The sequence below is a fragment of the Capra hircus genome, chromosome 4 (genome assembly GCF_001704415.2).
Source record: "Capra hircus breed San Clemente chromosome 4, ASM170441v1, whole genome shotgun sequence".
NCBI classification, from domain to species: Eukaryota; Metazoa; Chordata; class Mammalia; order Artiodactyla; family Bovidae; genus Capra; species Capra hircus.
In genome coordinates, this window is record NC_030811.1 from 95,387,948 (window position 1) to 95,407,393 (window position 19,446).

At 41.4% G+C, this 19,446-nt stretch overlaps 2 protein-coding genes across 4 annotated transcripts in view; one reads left to right on the forward strand and one right to left on the reverse strand.

Annotated features, from left to right (window-relative positions):
- The window catches only part of BZW2 (basic leucine zipper and W2 domains 2), a 63,164-nt gene extending 58,441 nt beyond the window's left edge, over positions 1-4,723 (reverse strand). Inside the window, exon 1 of one of the 2 annotated variants that reach the window (XM_005678994.3) lies at positions 4,582-4,723. The gene's annotated coding sequence lies outside the window, so the exon portion shown is untranslated. Of the gene's footprint in view, positions 1-4,565 lie in introns of both variants that reach the window. The other variant, XM_018047355.1, reaches the window with a different exon arrangement.
- The window catches only part of ANKMY2 (ankyrin repeat and MYND domain containing 2), a 38,469-nt gene continuing 23,851 nt past the window's right edge, over positions 4,829-19,446 (forward strand). The window contains exons 1-2 of one of the 2 annotated variants that reach the window (XM_018047354.1): positions 4,829-5,358; positions 13,865-13,929. In XM_018047354.1, coding sequence (XP_017902843.1) covers positions 5,292-5,358; positions 13,865-13,929 — 132 coding nt within the window. In that variant the 5' untranslated portion in view covers positions 4,829-5,291. The remainder of the gene's footprint in view (positions 5,359-13,864; positions 13,930-19,446) is intronic. The other variant, XM_005678993.3, reaches the window with a different exon arrangement.

A 19,446-nucleotide genomic window follows, 5' to 3' on the forward strand; every position in this document is an offset into this window, starting at 1 on the left:
AAACAACAATTTCTTAAGAAGCTGTAATACTTCCAAACCTTCCTTTTTATTTCTCTATTTTTTTAAATTTATTTGGCTGTACAGGATTTTACTTGCTACATGCAGAATGCCTTAATTGTGGCATGTGGGCTGTAGGTCCCTGACCAGGGATTAAACCTGGGTCCCCTGCATTGGGAGCACAGAGTCTTAACCACTGGACCACCGGGGAGTCCCAAACCTTCCTTTTTAAAACTTCATTACGGAAAAATCTCAAACATATCAAAAGCAGAGAGAATAACGAAGTCAGTGTACTCACTGCCCACTTTAAACTGTTAACAGCATTGGTGAGTTTTGTCTCATTAATATTCTTACTCAGTCCCTTCCCATCACTGTCACAAAATTAAATTAAAGCCAGTGTTAGATATCCTACCATTCCCGCCTTAAATAATTCAGTACCCATGTCTAAAAGATAAGGGATATTTTAAAATATAACCATAATATTAGTTTCAGACCTAAAGGAAAATGAAATTCCTTAATATCATCAAATATCCAACTCAGTCAAGAAGTGTACCTAAGACAAGAGTCAAATGTCAAGGAAAACATTACCCACCAAAGTTACAACACTCAAAAATGAGCTATTCCCCTGCAATAAAAAAACAAACAGCATTCTCTTAAAGCACAGAGTTGGAAGTCAAAGGTTTCAAAGAGAATCCAGGAATGGTTTGCAAAATTTGTAGCACGTACATATGAAGAATTTTTTTTTCCCTTGGTTGATAGCATTCATCAGAATGTCAAGCAGCTTGAGACTGAAAACATTTAAAGACCTTCTGCCCTTGGTTATGACTGTGTGTGCTTAGTGCCACATCACCTCACATTGCCAGGAAGGATTAGTCAAGTAGGGAAATAAATCTACCTAAAATAACTTAGCGATCAAGCTGAATTCATCTCAGTATGCACTGAGCACACACTAGGTGCAAGACACTGGGTCCCGGTCTTGAGAAGCAAAGGTAAACTAATCCTGGTTAATTTACAGTATAGAAGGAGAACGGATCAAACAGATTAACAAACACTGAACTAGAAAGTCACGAAAAAGGTGCTGGCTCTAGGTTATTTTCATGGAGCTCCCGATGAAGAAGCAAAGATGTTAACTTAGGGGTGCGGGGAGGGATCAGGGCTAATAAGGAGATAGGAGAAAATCAGAGGATGTCAGCAATTGTACCAGCAACTGACGAGGAAAGACTGTCCTTATCGCCCTTGCTGATGGACAGGAATAAACATGTTTACTAGGGCCTGTATTCCTCTCCTGGATAGAGCAGAAGAAAGTTTCTTGAAAGTTGACACCTGATCAGATCTGGGAAGGAGAGAAACACTCAGTGAAGAGGAAAGGGAGGTCATTCCAAGAAGAGAGAAGAGCAGGAACAAAGGGGTAGAAGTTACTGGCACGTTAGGGAATCAGCAGTGAGGTGAGCTTAGAGCAGAGTTATGTGGGAAGGGCTGGCTGGCTGGAAATGCTGGCTGGGACCAGAAGTCAGAGCCTCCCAGACCAGACGTGGACCTCTTGTCTGCGGCTCGCGGAGGGGAACTGGAAGTACTTCTCCAGCCGAGACCAGAGCCTCTACTCTGCGGCCAGTGGAGAGCCACCGACAGGTTTTTAAGTGAATCAGTTCTGTCTTTACAAAGTATGTCTCATCCTTCAGTAGAGGATGAGTGCTGACTGTTTATTGGTGGCCTTGAATGAGCCAGATGGGAAGCAAGCTACTTAGGAATCCATTGCAATCGGCTGAGAGGTCCAAGGTATTAGGAGTAGGCAAAGGGCTGACAGGGACACATATAAGAATTTCAGACATTTCAGAATTTTCTTTTTCAGACGAGGAAAGAAACCAAAGCATTATATAAATTCCATTACACAGTGTGCAACAGTGTGTTAGCACATTTTTCACTTGTTTTAAAAAAAGTGGAAATACACCTGCAAGTTATAAACATACAATTTCTCAGTAAAGGTATGAGAAAAATAGACACTATGGGTTGTAGGACATGGAGAAAAACTGGGAAGAGGCTGGAGAGTTTTTTGTATCTTTGTCTCACTGAACCACATGAACATGTTACCTATTAGCTAAAGAATATATACTTTCCCCCTTACTTCCAGCCACGTAGATAGAGCAAAACGCAAAGAGAAAAGGTTTTGGAGACCTAGGTTCCAGTTTGGGCTGTGATACTTCCTAACTGTAGGGCTGTGGGCAAATTAACTTCTTTTTGTTTCTGTCCTCTTATTTTCAGAAACAGGGGTAATATTGGCTTATTTTGGGGTCATTACAACAATGATTAAACTAATCCTATACAAAGCTTCTGGTGGACTATCTGGTGCTGACTAAGTACCCAGTAAGCAGTAGCTATTTTATTACCAACAAAACTTCTTTGATGTGAACACATTCTTCATACAAAAAAAGTTCCTTGAACAAGTCTAAGTTATGTTCATTAGCCGATCCGATTCCTACATTCAATATTAACACTGTACAAAACAATGAATGTAACCCATATGATAAACACTACCCATTACATTATCCAGAAATTTAAAATTAACATGTTACTTACATGCATTTCAAGGCAGATATTAGCTGCTTTATTTCTAGCTGCCTAGATTTACTGAATGAATGCAGTCACAGAGGACTAAGTATCAACAAGGCACCAGGAAAACAGGTAATAAGTTGCTATCCTTTAGAAACTGACAACCTCAGTGAGCCAAACAGGTGTGACCTTCAAGTAACCATGGCCCCAGTTTGGCAGAAGACATGGAAATTCTGGCAATGAAGCACCCAATTCTGTAACATCCCTTCAGTTCAGTTCAGTCACTCGGTCGTGTCCGACTCTTTGCGACCCCATGAATCGCAGCACGCCAGGCCTCCCTGTCCGTCACTAACTCCCAGAGTTCACTCAAACTCATGTCCATTGAGTCGGTGATGCCATCCAGACATCTCATCCTCTGTCGTCCCCTTCTCCTCCTGCCCCCAACCCCTCCCAGCAACAAAGTCTTTTCCAGTGAGTCAACTCTACACATGAGGTGGCCAAAGTACTGGAGTGTCAGATTTATAGGATGTTAAATCACATGGTAAGGAAAGGTTACTCTGTAAGCATTTTCTTAGGTTTGTGGGTTGCTCCTTCATGAGACTGTGTTTTTAATCAGCTGTAACTGTGGCAATAGCAGCATTCTAAGTGTTACAAAAGATGGGTCACTCAAAAGCCTTACTACTTGTTTGAACAGTCACATCATTATTAAAGCATCCCTAAACAAAAGTTTCTTTGTTATACATTGAGTTGAATAATTTCAGACCATTTTCATGTGAGATGTTCTGGCTCAGATTTGCCCCAGCCTGCAGAGATGAAGCCTTAGAAAAAAAACATCTGGGATTCAGGGGGGGAAAAAAAAATTTTTTTTTAAAGACAGGAAATAAGGGTGAACATCTTCCAGGATTTCATAAGTGTTAGTGAATGCTTCCAAGAAATGAAGGTGTAAGGCCAGAGGAAAATACATTTCACTTCATATATGGCACAAGAGGAGAGGAAGAGTGGTGGGGAGGGATGCGTAACAACAACAACAAAAAAATCTACGTAATCATTCAAATTATTCTCTTGCAAGCAGAAGGGTCTTGGGAGAAACACTAATACTAGACTGTAGAGAAACTGTAAACACTAATTTCTAAACAGCTTTCACCAATGCTGTAAATATGTTATGGATAAGCACCCGGGAGGAATGATTGACTTCATATTAGCAAGCAAGTCTTGTGGCTGAGCCACAGGAGGGTGCACACTTGTATTTATCCCCTAGCTTCCCATAGTGAAACCTTGAGGTTACATATTACAGTTGAATGAAGGTTGGATTAAGAGGCTAATCTAATGCTATATATAGACAGCAACACCAATTTAATCTCCGCCCCTTCCCCCTCCCCTCTCTATTTCCATAAATCTCAAGATCTGAGTTACAAAGAGACTGGCAACTCTAGCAGAGTGAAGAGGCCCTTCCTCCTCCCTCCCCCTTGACTGTCTCCCCTAAATCAAGTAATAGTGCACGTGTAAATTGCTTCCAAACACCTTTTACAGGCACACAGCGCGATCGGATCCGTTTTTCTTCTACAGCTTCCACAGAGGCCGGAGGAGATGACAAGTGGGGGCGAGGCGTAGGTTGCCAGAAGAGACTTATTCTCACATGCTTTCACCTCGCTTGTAATGGGGAGCTCCTTTCCTCCCCACCCGTAGTTGAGAGCCTCAACCTTGGCTTCCTCCGGAGTTGCATCTGGCGGTGCCACGCACGAGACGCTGTGCACCCGCCACTTCCCACCGCGTGGCCAGCCCCTGCCCGCTCTTGGTCTCTCGGGGCGGCCAGACGTGGCGAGTGGTGGGTCTTTACTCTAGGGCACCGATACGCTGTATAAGCGATGGTAATGGGGTGGAGGGGAGGCTTCCCCACCGAGAGGCAGGAAGCAGCCCGAGCAGGCACATGCTTCCTCCCGGCCACCTTCGGCCGGAGGGGAAGCTCCCAGTCGGGCTTTGGCTCCGGTGGTCTAAGGCTTCCCGGCTCTCCCCTGCCCTACCTGGTTTGCTTCTCACCTGTCCGAGGAGGTAGCGGCGACGCGCGAGGCTGGGGGCTGCGGCGATCCCGGCAGCGGCGGTGGCAGAAGCGGCAGCGGTGGTGGCAGACAATGGAGGAGTGAAGGACAGACACATTGACATCCACACGGAGCTCGGCGCAGCCCCGCCTCCCACGCTGCCCCGCCTCCCAGCCCGCCCCCGGCCCGGGCCGCTCCACTTCCAGGGAAATAAGGGGGGGGGTGTATAGCGAGAACTAGGGAGATGCATGCCCGAAGAAGAAATTTTTGAACACAGAAGTTTCAGATAGAGAATTTAATTATTGTGTGTCCTTAAATATCTGAACCGGAAAGAGTGGCTTCGGGGAAACGTGCAGGAAGCATTTAATTACCCCCCAGTGATTTTCTCCATTTGGTTTTTCCTCCCCAGGCCCTTCCAATGGGACAGCCTCGCTGCGGCCTCCTGCAGCTCCTCCTCCCTGCCGGGCCAACGAGGCGCGGGGGGCGGGGACTACCGCTGGGCCTGCGGAGACCGCCCGCCCGGCTCGCCCGAGCTCGCCCGCTGCTCGCCAGCTCCTGGAAGGAGGAGAGAATTCGAATGCTTCCGCGGTTGGCTACTTAGTGTCCTAGTCGCAAGTTGCCTAACGTTGCGGCTGGCTTTCCTAATACAGAAACGTCGTTTCTTTTTAGTACTCCCGAAGACACAGAATAGCCGTCAAGCTGGCGGAAGCAATGGTTCACATAAAGAAAGGCGAGCTGACCCAGGAGGAAAAGGAGCTGCTGGAAGTCATCGGAAAAGGTGTGGGTGCTGGGCTGCGACGGGGGCTTTGCCTGCCTGGCTGGGGAGCGGAGGGAGGGGCGTGGCGGAGCCCGGGCGGCGCCCCAGGCCCGGCTGACCCCAGGTTGCGGTTTTACGAGGTTGACACCTTACCGCCGGGAAACAGCGCTCCTCCCTTTGGTCTGGGACGAGTTGCGGGGGCGGAGAGGTGGGGAGGGAGAAGCGCAGCTGGGACGAGAGCGGAGGTTGCAGACTTTCGTCCTCTGAATCAGCTTTTAGAAGGTGGCACCTTTCCGGGCTCCACATCGGATAATAAAGAACCACCCGGGGGTGGGGCCTCAGAATGTGCATTCTTCAAAACTCCTCAGGTGAATTGACCACAGCCCACCTGGGCGATAGTGGCCGGAAAGTTTCAGGCTCTTACACCGGTGTCTACAGCGCCATTTCGACTTCCGGAGGCCGAATGATCTGGATCCATTGGCTGTCTCCGCCCCCTTTGGGGGGGGTGGGGTGGAGAGAGCTCCTAAGGAGCAGGGTTCTTTATAAGGGCACAAAACGACATCTGTAACTTGCCGCATTGAGGCTTCTGCCTGCAAGGCCTCCCTGGCATCCTTCCAGAAGCCCCCGACCGCCGCAGAAACTCGCGCGAAAGCGCGAAGGGGTTGAGGAGGCGTCCACGCCGCCTGGCGCTCTTTGGCAGGGCTGGGATCTTGTAATCGCGCTCTGCGCGCATTCTCTTCCGTTCTCCCTACGCGAGTCTCCTTCCACCGCTCCTGGTACTAGGGAGGGAGACGCAGGCCCCGGGGACGAGCCAGAAGCCACGTGTCCCCTCAGTCCCCCAGCGGATATCCCAGAAGAGTTTACTGCTAAGTCCCGTTACCTGGCAGGTGCCAACAGCATGAATACGTTGCTTCTGTACTGTCGCCACGCGGGGATGGGGATGCGTGGGAACTGCGGGCGTTCTTCACGTGGCTGTTTTAAGCTCAAAATGAGCTTGCCCTTGATCGGGATCGGCAGAGAGGCTGGTCATAATAACATAAAAAGCTTCCCAATTTCCAGTCTTTCTTTATAAGTAACATGGCTCAAATCTGGACCTACATAGAGAGAGGAAGGCAAACTTTATACTGACAAGGAAAGTCTGCTCGGAAAAGAGAGAAAAATCGGATTGGAACTCAACAGGTGCTGATGACCTGAGCTCACCCGATGTGACCTCAACAATTTTAAGTCAGTCACAGCTGTGTTTGTCATGATAAGTGTTCTTTGCCCAGAATTTGTGGGACTTGGAGTTAGTGCGGTGTGTTTGTTCAGCATGGTTCTCGCCGACCTATTTGGCATGCAGTCTGTCTGTTTTGCCTATCTCTGGTTAATTTCTCCGTGCTTTTTGGTGACTCTGGGATTAGGCTCCCCAACCATGTGAGTCTCAGCTCTGTGCCAGGTACAGTGCTGGGCAAAAGAGGAGACAAAGGATCAGTTTACAATCCACCAGGGATGCAAATGCTGTTTTTAAGCAGTCCAGGGCTATCACCTTCTCTCAAAAGTGTAAACAAGAGAGCAGTTTTGTAAAGTGGGTCTCTGAAAGGCGTTGATGGTGTGTGTGTGTGTGTGTGTGTGTTGGAGGGAGGGCAGGGAAGGGAAAAGCTTGGATAAATTATTGGGTGTCTACTGGTTTTTATTTGTAAAGATTAAATGAAACAATTGATGGGAATTTAGCCTGGTTAACCCTGTGACGTTTTTTTTAACTGGGCTCACATTGTTCAACAAATTACATAGACCCTCTTTCAGCTATTTATTTGGTTCAAGCTGATGAGAAAAGAAGTGAGATGGACTTAGTATGTGATACATTCTTGTCAAGTGAAGGTCAGTTGGACATCACCGTATTCTTAAAAGTAATGAGAAAACTGTAGCCAACCTTTACTGACTATTATCATGGGTCTGGCATAATTCTTAGCACTTTACATGTATCCCTGCATTTAATCTTCATAAGGTAGGAATACAGACTTCTCCGTAGCTCAAAAGGTAAAGAATCTGCCTGCAATGCAGGAGACCAGGGTTCGATCCCTGGGTTGGGAACTTCCTTTGGAGAAGGGGATGGCACTCTACCCCAGTATTCTTGCCTGGAAAATTCCATGGACAGAGAAGCCTTCAGGCTACAGTCCAGGGGGTCGCAAAGAGCTGGACACGACTGAGCAACTAAGACACACATAACACTTTACAACATTTTAAATGAGTTAGTATATATAAAGTATTTAAGATACTCTGTTAGCTATGACTATGGTAAATGTGGCAGTCTCTATTTGATAGATAACAAACCAAGGAATTGAAAAGTTAAATAGCTTGCCCAGTGTAACACAGGTAATAAGTGGCAGAGCAGAGAGATCACCTGGCCCACAGTTGTAGAAACATGCTGGACTTGAAAACAAACTAAAGAAAAAAATGAAAAAATGAAATCAACACCATAGCAGTCCATACCATATCTTACTCACTTTGAAAGGTAATTGCATTAAAATATTATCATCTGTCAAGTTAAATTAATTTTAATTGTAAGTGATTTTGTAGTTTTGTGTGCAAGTGGCTCAGGGGTGAAGAATCTGCCTGCCAAGCAGAAGACAGTGGATTTAATACCTGGGTTGGGAAGATCCCCTGGAGAAGGAAGAAGCAACCCACTCCAGTATTCTTGCCTGAGAAATCCCATGGACTGAGGAGCCTGGTGGGTTACAGTCCATGGGGTCCCAAAGAGTTGGGCATGACTTAGCAACAACAATTTGTAAAATAATTGTTGGCTTATCGTGGAACAAAGGTAATAAACAGAGCTTATATTTGTACTCATAAGAAGCATTTTTTTTTAAAGAAGTAAGTACAGTTCTGATATTTTCCCCCCTTTTTGTACATTTCTTGACTTTGAGAAGCACTGGATTAGTCAGTACTAGTCTGTGAAATTAACAATAAATTTCTAGCCAAGCGTGACCTGTCACCTTGCCCAGTCTGAAATAAGCTCAGCAAATAAGCTCAGCAAAGTTTTGAATGTCTCCATCCTGCTAATCACTGCCCTCCAGAAGTTAAGCAGATTGTAAGGGGGACTTATAGCCCAGAGAATACCACATGTGGCACTGGGCACTTTAAGAACAATTTCTCCTTTTGAGTGAATTCATATGCTAGCTACTCTACAGGTTGTTTATCTGTTGGAATGCCGAGAAGAAGCTCCAGGTGAAACGGAGAAGCTGTTTCTCACATATCCATTTAAATTATAGTCACTGACAGCGTCCACTTCACAACATTTCAGAAGAGAAATGAAATCACTGAAGCACAGTTTAGTGGCTTATATTACTTGTAGAATGAGCCATTCTTCCCAAGTTCTGATATCTTTTTCACTAAACACTAAGGAAGCGCTGTTTCAAGTAAATGAAACCTCCTTTAAGAATATAAACCAGAAGGTCTTTCATTACTTATCTTGTTTAGTACTTGAAATCCCTGGAGTCAGTGTTGCTGATTTCACAAGAAAATAATGTACTTTCTTTTCCTTTTCTCTTTTTCCATTATTTGTGTTAAAGGAGCCATGAGACAGGCTTGAACAATAAGGTTTATTCTACCGGTCTTACTGGAGTATAATTTAAGTATGATAAACGATGCATATTTAAAATGCAAATTTTTTAAAAGAGAGTTTTAACATAAGTATACATCCACGCAGGCTTCACTGCAATCCACACAATGACCAGTTGCGTTACCCCAGAAGATTCTACATACCTTTTGTAATCTGCCACTCCCTCCAACCCTGTCTCTAGGCAACCACTGATAGGTATCTGTCACTATTGGTTAAATTTATCTATTCTAGAATTTTATAAAAGTGGAATTATAAAATAAGTAGAGTAAATAATTCCCCCCCCTTTTTTTTTTGCATGACTTTTTTCACTCAGCATCATGATTTTGAGGTTCATCTGTACTGTACCGACAGTTTGGTTTTTATTTTCTTCTTTTATTCCCCGTGTATGGATATATCATTGTGTGCTTATCTGGTCACACTTAGGGACATTTCAGTTGTTTCCAATTTGAGGCTGTTAAAAGATCCTGCTCTAAGGTCCTGTGGAGTTAATATGGTTATTTCTAGTGCCTCTGGTATATAGAAAGATTCAGTTCACTTCAGTCGCTCAGTGTGTCTGACTCTCTGTGACCCCGTGGACTGCAGCATGCCAGGCTTCCCTGTCCATCACCAACTCCCAGAGCTTGCTCAAATTCATGTCCATTGCATTGGTGATGCCATCCAACCATCTCCTCCTCTGTCGTCCCCTTCTCCTACTGCCTTCAATCTTTCCCAGCATCAGGGTCCTTTCTAGTGAGTCTGTTCTTTGCATCAGGTGGCCAAAGTATGGGAGTGTCAGCTTCAGCATGAGTCCTTCCAGTGAACATCCGGGACTGATCTCCTTTAGTATGGACTGGTTTGATTTCCTTGCAGTCCAAGGGACTCTCAAGAGTCTTCCTCAACACCACAGTTCAGAAGCATCAATTCTTCAGTGCTCAGCTTTCTTTATACTCCAGCTCTTACATCCATACATGACCACTGGAAAAACCATAGCTTTGACTAGACGGACCTTTGTTGACAAAGTAATGTCTCTGCTTTTTAGTATGCTGTGTAGGTTGGTCATAGCTTTTCTTTTAAGGAGCAAGCATGTTTTAATTTCATGGCTGCAGTTACCATCTGCAGTGATTTTGGAGCCCCCCCCCCAAATAAAGTCTTTCATCGTTTCCATTGTTTCCCCATCTACTTGCCATGAAGTGATGGGACCAGATGCCACAATCTTAATTTTCTGAATGTTGAGTTTTAAGTCAACTTTTTCACTCTCCTATTTCAATTTCATCAAGAGGCTCTTTTTTTTCTTCTTCGCTTTCTGGCATAAGGGTGATGTCATCTGTGTACCTGAGGTTATTGATATTTCTCCCAGCAATCTTGATTCCAGTTTGTGCTTCATCCAGCCCAGCATTTCACATGATGTACTCTGCATATAAGTTAAATAAGCAGAGTGACAATATACAGCCTTGACGTCCTCCTTTCCCTATTTGGAACCAGTCTGTTCTTTGTCCAGTTCTAGGTGTTGCCTTTTGCCCTGTATACAGATTTCTTGGGAGGCAGGTGAGGTAGTCTGGTATTCCCATCTCTTTAAGAATTTTCCATGGTTTGTTGTGATCTACACAGTCAAAGGCTTTGGCATAATCAATAAAGCAGAAGTAGATGTTTTTCTGGAACTCTCTTGCTTCTTTGATGATCCAACGTATGTTGGCAATTTGAAAAAGATTCAGGTCTCCTAATAATCAATTATAGCATAGAGTTCAAAAACAAATTTAAATTCAAATACATAGAAACAGTTAACTATATGACTGGGCAGGTTTTACAACCTCTGTGGGCTTCCTTGTGTTCATTTACAAAACAGCTCTTTTAGATTCTTTTTTTTTTTTTATGCAGTGATTCATAATCCTAACTTAAGGACATTTGGTTACAAAGTTTAAAAATAGATATGAGTAGAAGAATTTAGAAACTTTATACTTAAACAGAGTCAGTATTTCAAAATGCATATTGTAATTAAAAGTCTATTTAAAAATACATTTATAACTATGTATCTATGATTAAATCTGTATCCATGTATTATTTTAAAATCCAGACACTTTATTTTATACATGGTTTTACTTACACATAAATGTTATAGCAACTAACAAGCCAAATAGGTTTTTTAAATACTTAACTTTGGTATAGATTCCTCACAAAAAGACATTCCTTTTGGGAAGTGAAATGAAAGTCGTTCAGTCATGTCTGACTCTTCCAGGCCAGAATACTGGAGTGGGTAGCCTTTCCCTTCTCCAGGGGATCTTCCCAACCCAGGGATCTAACCCAGGTCTCCCACATTGCAGGTGGCTTGTTTACCAGCTGAGCCACCAGGGAAGCCTAAAACTCACACGTACCCAGATCCTGTGAGTGTCTGATGGATTGCTGGGAACAGAAATGTCATGTTTGTTTCTCCCTTTTTGTTTGTTTTGGCTACTTCTTGTGCTCAGTGAGACCAGTAGTCCCAAACTAGAAATTAGGAGTGTCACAATAAATTTTATTATGCTGCTCTAAATACATATAACAGGAGCATCTAGTGTGCACTGAAGTTGTACTCTGCCCTACACCAAGACAAGCCCTTAGTCCTAAGAGCTGTATGGGATGGATGTTATTATTTCTGCTTCATCGATGGGAACACTGAGGGTTTTATAGGACTTGTTCATTTTTAGAGTGATGCTAAAAGGTCTCTGGGGTGGTGTAAGAGAGGGCAATAACAGTGAGACTCTCACGCTTACCATCATCTCTTTTCTGCTAAAAGGCTGGTCCATCCAGGTAAGTTATCAATCCCACCCTAATGGAGCAGGTTAGGTTGTGTTTTCTTCTCTGGAGTAATTTGGAGAAAGTCTCAACAAGGGAACCAAATCATTAAATATTATTTTCATCATTATAGGTCTGTTCATTGTTGTCTCCAGTGAAATGTCTCATTTCCTATCCCCCTTTTACTACCACACTTCTTCATCTTAAGAGTTTGTTAACTGAGATTTAACATATTTCTTTCCCGAGGAAAGCAATTAATCTTTTAAACTTAATTGCAAAATATTGTTTGAGAGTCTCCTATAGGCACAGTGAGGAATGGCCAAAAAAAAAAAAAATCCTTCTGTGTTAACCATGCGTTTCCCATTTCCATGCCGTTGTAGACTTGTACAGGTTCCCACTAATATCATTAAATTAGGAACACCAAATTAGAAATCATTGGAAGTTTCTCTTCTTAGGGGTATTTTGCTCATGTGTTTTCTAAAATCTGTTTTCATTCTCTGGATTCCCAAACTGTTTTAGAAAAATTTTCTAACCATGGTCCCTGCATTTCAAAAGACTAACTGGTATTCCATGGCATGTAAGTGAATGCCTCATCTTTTTTTTTTTTTTTTAATTGCCCTGTGACTGGACAGATTCAAAATGTGTTGTTAGCCCTTGGGCTCAACTTTTATAGAATTATCGGCCTGTTCCCTAACATGAGCCAAGTGTTTGTGATTGTAATTCCCATCTTCCCCCTAACATATAGCAGGATTTGGCATGCTCACAGTCCCTATTAGTATTCTCCCTTTATTGCATAAGCATCTCTTGGTTGGATAAAAAGTAACTTCAGTTATTCCTCAGTGGATAATGGGGTTAAACTGGAGCATCTTCTTCAAGTGAAATTGGGATGCTGGAGTTTGTTTGAATTCCTTTCCAAAGATGTTTGAGTCTCTGGTGAAAACCCATGGGTACGGATAAGCTTCTGTATAGAACGTGCTTGCATAATTGAAGCCTTTCCCCTCTCTCTCTGTAGCTGTAGCCATTCAACCAGTGATACCAACTGCCTCTCAGATGGACTGCAGGATCAGACAAACGAACTATTGACAGAACGGCTGTCATAGTCCAGGGCCTTGCAGATCACTCACTTGACATTTCCCCAGCCGAGCTGTTGCAGCCTCAGTCTAGGAGACATTTCTGTATCTCCCCTCTGTTGGTGAGGAGCACTCAGATTATGTGCCTAAGATGCAGATCAGGTAGAAAGAAGCAGGCTAAACTCGAGTCTGCTTTCCAGCTTTAACTCTGGAAGAAGTGCAGAGTTTAGCATATTCTTGAACTATAATTCTAAATTTAAAAAGAAGAAATAATTCCTCATTGAGAATGCTTCAGTTCTTCTATGTCCTTTCAGAAGAGAGGCTTAGCTCATCCTTTCTCCCTGAGAACGTGCAATTTCATTATCCTGTTCCCCTTCACACTAGACATTTTTTGGCAGAACATGTGGTTGGCTTCTACTAATGGTGGTAATAGCAACATTTTCTCCTGAGACTGCTTGCTTCTGTCAGTATGTCTTATAGACGGCTGGAAAACCTGACAGTTGTGGCCCAATTACAGCTTATTTACACATTTGCAGAAACTGACCTTTAGTTTTATATCAGATGACTTTCAGTATGAAAGTCTGAATCCTGGCCATAACGGCACTTTTATATAGTACCAGGCTTTAAAGATAACATTTACCTCAGCATTTCCAAACCAAGAATTCTGTTACAAGCATGCCATCAATTCACAGGGCCTAGTGGTGACAAGGTATATAAATACTGACTGTATTTTGAACCCCAGTTATTACATTGACTGCAGTTTAAGCTTTAGATGGTGGGTTGGATTAGATGCCCTTTAAGATTTGTTTCAGTATTAAAAGTCTTAGGCCTTGTGGTTTTTGTATTACTGCCAAAAGGAAAATGCGGCCAATTTAATATACTCTGAGGCCAGTGGAAGTAAAAGCAAGATGGAACTATTTTAGTCTCTGAATCTGTTCTTGGGAATAATTACTTTGTGGAAGAAATACTGTGCGATCGATGTTTTATTTCTTAACAACCTAACCTGACTCATCTTAGTTTCACAGATAATCCTTTAAAGTTTGTTTCCTTGGTGTTAGATTCTTTTCTAAAGATAAATAAACTTTGCATTTTCTTTCTTTCTTTTTTTAAGGTACTATCCAAGAAGCTGGAACATTGTTAGGCAGCAAGAATGTGCGTGTCAACTGCTTGGATGAGGTAAAATTTTAAATGTTTAATAAGATGTTTTACTTCCTATGAGAATAGATAATGTATAAAATCTAATAATAAGAGTTGTTTTCTAGCATTTGTCCTCAAGTTATATTAAGCTTTAAAGCAAATATCAGCAAGACAGGTTGCAAAAGACAAATAGCATATAATTAATGTTTAATTTTACTGGTAATCAAATAAGTGACAATTAAACCAAACTATATCATTTCTTATGAAGTATGGGAAACACTGGATTTATATATGCTAATGGATTAGGTATAAATTGACGTCACATTCTGGAAAAAATTTTTAGAATATTTCTCGTTTTTAAACATGCATACCTTCGATCCAGCAAGTCTCCTTCTAGGGAAGGTTAACTGAACCTAAACTCTACATTATAGAACAGTTGCTATCCAAAATAACTTTCTGAGATGATGGTAATTTCTCTTCCAAGCTGTCCAGAACGGCAGCCATTAGCCATGTGTGGCTAGTAGCTACACAATTATGCAGGGCAGTTCTAGTACTATAGACAGTTAACTGAATTTCTGTTTCTCATGCAGAAAAGGAAGTGTTTTGTTAACCCTTTACCCACACATGGATAGCAAAATTAATATCAGAGAAAATAAAGCTAAAGCAACAAACAAAAAAAAGATGAAGACTCTTTGCTATAGATCATTAAGAATCCTCCAAGAACATGACAACCTTAAGCCTTCACTAATAAGCCTTTAAGCTTTGAGGTTCATAATGAAAAAGATGGAAATCAAAGGAGAAATTTGTAAGACCACAAAAGCATCTTCTGGTTAAGTGGAAGTATTCAAGGGTTGGAAAATTGGATAACCTAACAGGAGAAGGCAATGGCACCCCACTCCAGTACTCTTGCCAGGAAAATCCGGTGGACAAAGGAGCCTGGTGGGCTGCAGTCCATGGGGTCGCTAAGAGTCAGACATGACTAAGCAACTTCACTTTCACTTTTCACTTTCACGCATTGGAGAAGGAGATGGCAACCCATTCCAGTGTTCTTGCCTGGAGAATCCCAGGGATGGCGGAGCCTCGTGGGCTGCCGTCTATGGCGTCCCACAGAGTCGGACACAACTGAAGCCACTTAGCAGCAGCAGCAGCAAATCTCTGCACTATGTATAAGACAGAAATAGTACGTCTCCATTTTACATGGAACACTGATAAAAATTTGCCTGTGAATGATACTAATTTGTACAGGAAAATTTTAGCTAATTTTGAACAAGGTCATCAAATGTAATATAACACTGAAAATAAAAATTTGATTCAAATAATAAAACATATAATCTGAATGCTTGCTAAAATTCTGAATAATTCTTGGCTAAAGGAAGAAATAGAAGTAGAAATTACCTACTATTTACAGCTGAAAGCACAATATTTATCAAAAGCTACTGTTGATCAAAAACTGCTGTCATGTGGCCAAAATCATATTCAGAGGAAATTTTGTAGCATTTATTATTGTACTTTAAATCTTTGTGGTGTTTTGAGCTTTGAGCTCATGAAATTAGATGAAAAATAGTATACTCAGAAAATATAGGAAATGAATTAAGAAAAATAAAATAGAAATAAAAAATTTAAAAAGTCATTAAACATAAGCAACAAAAGAAAAAACAAAAATGAAAACCTTTGTACTTCAAACCACACCATCCAAAAAAGTAAAAAGAAAACCCACAGAATGGTTTTACAGATCCTATCTGGTAAGGGCTTTGTAACTGAAGTGTGTTAAGAACCCCTACAACTCAATAATAAAAATTACAAATCACCCGATTTAAAAATGGGCAAAGGATCTAAATAGACATTGCTCCAAAGAAAACATACAAATGGCCAATATGCACATGAAAAAAGGCTCAAAATTAGCTGCCAGGGGAATGCAAATCAAAACTGCAGTGAGAGGCTACTTTATACCCACTAGGATGGTGAAAATAAAAGAGATGATAGCAAGTATTGGTGAGGATGTAGAGAAACTGGAACCCTCATGCTTGGCTGGTGGGAATGTAAAATGGTGCAGCTGCTCTTTAAAATGGGCTGACAGTTCCTTAAATGGTTAAACATAAGAGTTACCATATGACACAGCAATCCTAGGTATATAAGAAAAATAAAACATGGCAATACAAAAACTTTGAACATGAATGTGTATAGCAGCATTATTCGTAACAGCCAAAGCGCCAAAGATGGAAACAGTTCAAAACATCCGTCAACTGATAAGTGGATAAACACAGTATGGTATATCTATGCAGTGGAGTATTACTCAGTTATAAAAAGGAAAGACATCCTGGTGCATGCTACAACGTGGTGAATGTCAGGTAAAAGTCTGCCAAGTAGAAGAACCCAGTCAGACAAGACTGTGAATCTTATATGGTTCCATTTATAGGAGAATTCAGAAATGAGCAAGTCCAGGATACAGAAAGCAGATTCGTGGTTGGCTGGGGCTGGGCGATGGGATTGGGTAGGGGCCAATGGGAACGCCTGTCAGTGGGCGTGGTGTTTCTTTCGGGTATGACAAAAGTGTTCTAAAATTGATTGTGGGGATAGTTGTACCACTCTGAAAATACTAAACATTATTTAACTGTAACATTAAATGGGTAAATCTTATGGCAGTGAAACTGTTAACAAAGAAAAGATAAAACAAAGTTATCAATTTAGGATCCCCTGCCCCCCTTCCCCCAAAACAGACAATTAGGAAAGTAGAAGCAAGAAAATTATGTGTATAAACACCAAGGAAGTAAGTGAGAGCGTAACTGCAGTGAGAAAAAAAATTGTCATAACTTTTTTGTTTAAGCTAATTCATTTGGAAACCTATATGAAAGTAGTGATTTTTGTAGAAACATTGAAATGAACATATTCATCTCATATAGAAGTATAAAAATGGAAAATAAAAAGATTTGTGTGAATGTATATAACTGCCAACTACCTTTTAAAGCTACAGACCTGAGTAAGTTTTACAAAATGTTCAAGGACCATTTAATTCTCATTTTACACAGATTGTACCATTAATTCATAAAAATACGGGCAGATGCCCAACTCATTTTAATAAAATAATCTTAATGCTGATGCCAAAATAGGAAGAAGCCCAAGCAAACTGTGGGCTCAATGCACTTTGTAAATAAGGATTCAGAAACACTATAGAAAATACTAGCAACTTTATACAGTGGTGTATCAAAAGAATAATAAGACTTAACAAAGTAAGGTTTCTCCAAGAATGACAGGATGATTCAGTTTAGAAAATCGTATGTAAATCACTATTTTACAACATAAAAGAGAAATATGTAGATCATCTCAATAGATATTGTAATGTATTTGATAAAATTTAGCTACTGAGGGTAAAAACTCTTTAACAGATTAAGGTAGGATGGCTCTTCTGTAGCTTAATAAAAGAATAAGTTTCTGGAAACCCTCCACAAGCACTGGCATCCTATTTAATGTTTAAAACATTAGACACACTCCTATACTATACTATCCTCTATATGTTTAAATCTGGAGAAGGAAATGGCAGCCCACTCCAGTATTCTTGTCTGGAGAATTCCAAGGACAGAAGAACCTGGTGGGCTACCCTCCATGGGGGTCACAAAGAGTCGGACACAACTGAGTGACTAACACACGCTAGGAGCACTGGGATCGAGACAAAGAGGTCCTGGACATGCTATGAGTGAGCTGCACACAGCTTTGGCCTCCTAGGTATTCCTTGAACACAGAACACCTAAGAGTTTTACTCTTGCAGTCTCTTTACTGAAGCATTCTTGTCTGTTTAGTTGCTGAGCTGTGTCCAGCTCTTTGCAACCCCATGGACTGTAGTGCACCAGGCTCCTTTATCCATGGGATTTCCAAGCAAGAATACTGGAGTGGGTTGCCATTTCCTTCTCCAGGGAATCTTCCTGACCCAGGAATCAAACCTGCATCTCTTGCTCTGGCAGGAGGATTCCTTGCCACTGAACCACTCGGGGAGCCCATTCTTCTTCTAGTTATTCAGTATTTACATCCTTCCTCCAGGACTTTATTCAAAATGCCACCTTGTCAGAGGCCTATTCTTTGACTGTCCTTTTAAAAATAATAACCTCCTCTAACCTTCTGGCATTCCCTCTCCCGCTTATGCAGTGTTGTCTCCCTATAGCGCTTCTTATCACCATCTGCCTTGTCACCCCTACTAAAATTTAAGTGCCCAGGACTTAGACTTTAGGGGCTTGGGCTTTGTTCATTGCTACCCACAGTGCATAGGTTTGCCTGACATAGCTTAGGCACTTGGTAAGTATTTGCTGAATGAATGCTTTTTTTAATGATAATAGAATTATAACTTAGACTAATATTGATGAATTCTTTAAGAGTTATGAGAGAGAAACTTTAGTTATTTTTAATGTCATCATATCTAAAGTATTTAAAACTACTCCCTTATTATTTTCCCATTACTACTGCCAAGAAACTTTGACTATTCCTACTAAGTTGCCTCTTGTACAACCTCCCAATAATTCTCACGTCAACATAACCTCTGATAATATTGAGGACTATGTTCATAAGAATAGTCTAGAATCATTAAAAACAATTCAAATTATGTTAGTACTCTAAAATTTGCCAAAAATGAGATTATATATTTTAGAGAGGTTTTCACCCAAAACAACTGAAATTCCAGCACTCAGAGAGTCTCTCCTGGGTTCCGAGAAAATTTACGTATAGGAAACAGCTCATTTATTTATCCGCCAAGTGGTTTTAGATACTTAACATAGAAGGTTGGATGTTCATTGGATATGGACAAAACATGTGGAGACTAAACAGTGTGGCCTAGTGTAAATACTACTGATCATTTCTCCATATTCATATAATCATATATATGACCAAATCATATTTATGATTGAAATATAAATGTGATTTTGAGGATCATTGTTTTAAAAATGAGGGCACTTTAATATACATTTCCTGCATCTTGTTGTTCTCATTGGCAGTAGTAATTCATGAAGATTTCTTCAGTAAATACAGATGAATTCAATCAGTACATAATAATATTCCATGCTATGGATATTCCATATTCAACTTTCCCCTTGATATGTATTCTATTTATTTTAAGGTTTTTCCTTACTTTTCTTTCTTTTGTAGTGCATTTGTATCTCTTTGTTCCATTTGTTTCTTCAAGAGCTATGTGTAGGCAAGATGAGAGCTCTGATAAATTTAGTTTCAGTCTTGCCCTGGCCATTTTATTAGTTAAGTGAGGTTGAGCGATTCTTCTCTGAATCTGTTTGCTAATCTGTTGAAAAGCTGAGGTAATGAAACTATCTTTTTTCTTTAAAAAATTTTTTAATATAAATTTATTTATTTTAATTGGAGGCTAATTACTTTACAATATTGTATTGGTTTTGCCATACATTGACATGAATCCACCACGGGTGTACACGTGTTCCCCATCCTGAACACCCCTCCCACCTCCCACCCCATCCCATCCCTCTAGGTCATCCCAGTGCACCAGCCCCAAGCATCCTGTATCCAGCATCGAACCTGGACTGGCGATTGGTTTCACATATGATAGTA